At 46.3% G+C, this 1,711-nt stretch overlaps 1 protein-coding gene across 1 annotated transcript in view; it reads left to right on the plus strand.

Annotated features, from left to right (window-relative positions):
* The window catches only part of Ambra1 (autophagy/beclin-1 regulator 1), a 170,100-nt gene extending 168,957 nt beyond the window's left edge, over positions 1–1,143 (plus strand). The window contains exon 16 of the mRNA XM_013029964.1: positions 1,032–1,143. Coding sequence (XP_012885418.1) covers positions 1,032–1,128 — 97 coding nt within the window. The 3' untranslated portion in view covers positions 1,129–1,143. The remainder of the gene's footprint in view (positions 1–1,031) is intronic.
* Positions 1,144–1,711: the final 568 nt, after the last annotated feature.

Genomic DNA, 1,711 nt, shown 5'->3' on the forward strand with positions numbered 1-1,711 from the left:
ACCAGAAAACCGGAAGTGGCACTGTAGCTCAAGTGGTAGAGCGCTCGCCTTGAGCTGAAGAGCTGAGGGACAGCGCCCAGGCCCAGAGTTCAAGCCCCCCAACCGACAAAAAAGAAAAAGAAAAAAAAAAAAAAGAACATAGGTATGCCCTGATTTGTTTAGGAGTAGAATGGGATGTTTTGAATATCTCTTAGGATCTCTACATGGACACCAATGATATAACCGGTGAACTCAAAACTTCTTTCCTACTACCTGTCCTCACATTTCAAAGCCACCACCAGCACCCTCCTCTTCTTCTTCTTCCTCTTCCTCCTCTTCTTCTTCTTTTTTTTTTTTTTTATTGCCAGTCCTGGGATCTGAACTCAGGGCTTGGGTCCTGGGCTTGGGTACTGTCCTTGAGCATCTTTTGCTCTAGATTAACACTCTGTCACTTGAGCCACAGTGCCACTTCTGGCTTTTTCCTGTGGTATGGAGGAATTGAACCCAGGGCTTCAGTGCTAAGCAAGCACTCTACTACTAAGACACATGCCAGCCCCTAGTTATTTTTCAGATGGTGTCCTGAATTTATGCCTAGGCTAGCTTGGACTATGATTCTCCTATTTATGCCTCCCATATAGATGACATGTGTGGGCTACACCAAGCTCTGTGTGTGTATGTGTATGCGCGCATGCGTGTGCACTCTACCACTTGAATCACAGCTCCACTTCTGGCCTTTTGGTGGTTAATTGGAGACAAGAGTCTCGAAGACTTTCTTGCCTGGGCTGGCTTTAAACCTTGAACCTCAGATCTCAGTCTCCTGAGTAGCTAAAATTACAGGCATGAGCCACCAGCGTGCCCAGCCTTTTTTTCTTCTTCTTCTTTCATTGTTTGGAGTCTCGTGTCCTTTTATGTATGGGCTTTGAACAGTAATCCTCCTGATCTCTGCCTCCCAAGTAGCTAGGATTATAGGCTACTTTGCTGGCTGTAAAGAGTTTTTCCACATTCCTAACACCTTTTGTCTTCTCTTCTGTACCCTTTCCAATGATTTTTAGGGCCTTAAACTTTGGTATTGAATACTACTGGGACCAGCTGAATGAGACTGTGTTCACCGTCCATTCCAGCAGCAGGAGCAGCGAGCGGCCTGGGTAAGCTGAAGTAGGAGAGCAGCATCTGGCTACAGGCCTGCTCCTTCTTTCTTCTTTTGATGGGCTCTGGGTCCTTCCTCAAGCAGCTCTCCACTGAATCACTGCATGTCTGGAGGCTTTTGCCTACAGTCTCATTTGAGAAAAATGTTTTATATAGGAAAGAGGACAAAACTAATGCTCTCAGTCTCAGTATATGTCTGGCCTCCTTCCTTCCTGGTGTAATCAACATACTTGGGGTGAGGAAAAAAAGGGTTGTGGAAAAAAGTCCTGCCCCATGAAGTCTGCTGTGACCTGTGGAGAAAGCATAGTGGTCAGAGGAGGGATAACTAGAGAGTCCCAGGGACAAAGAAATGCTGAGTTAGCAGTATGCTCAAGGCTATCTCTGCCTCCTATAGAAAGTGCAGAGCGTGGTTGGAGAAAGTCTCAGAAGTAGCTAGAAATGAATGTCTAGTGATAATCTCAAAAGGCTGCTGCTTCCTTTGCTGACAGCTCCAGGAACACCAGAGGCATTTCTGACAAGTGCTTTAAAGAAAGGAGGGGACTAGCCCTGGACCTGGCCTTCCTTATAGGATAGCTTGGCTTCCTAC

This window comes from Dipodomys ordii, unplaced genomic scaffold (genome assembly GCF_000151885.1).
Source record: "Dipodomys ordii isolate 6190 unplaced genomic scaffold, Dord_2.0 Scaffold125, whole genome shotgun sequence".
NCBI classification, from domain to species: domain Eukaryota; kingdom Metazoa; phylum Chordata; class Mammalia; order Rodentia; family Heteromyidae; genus Dipodomys; species Dipodomys ordii.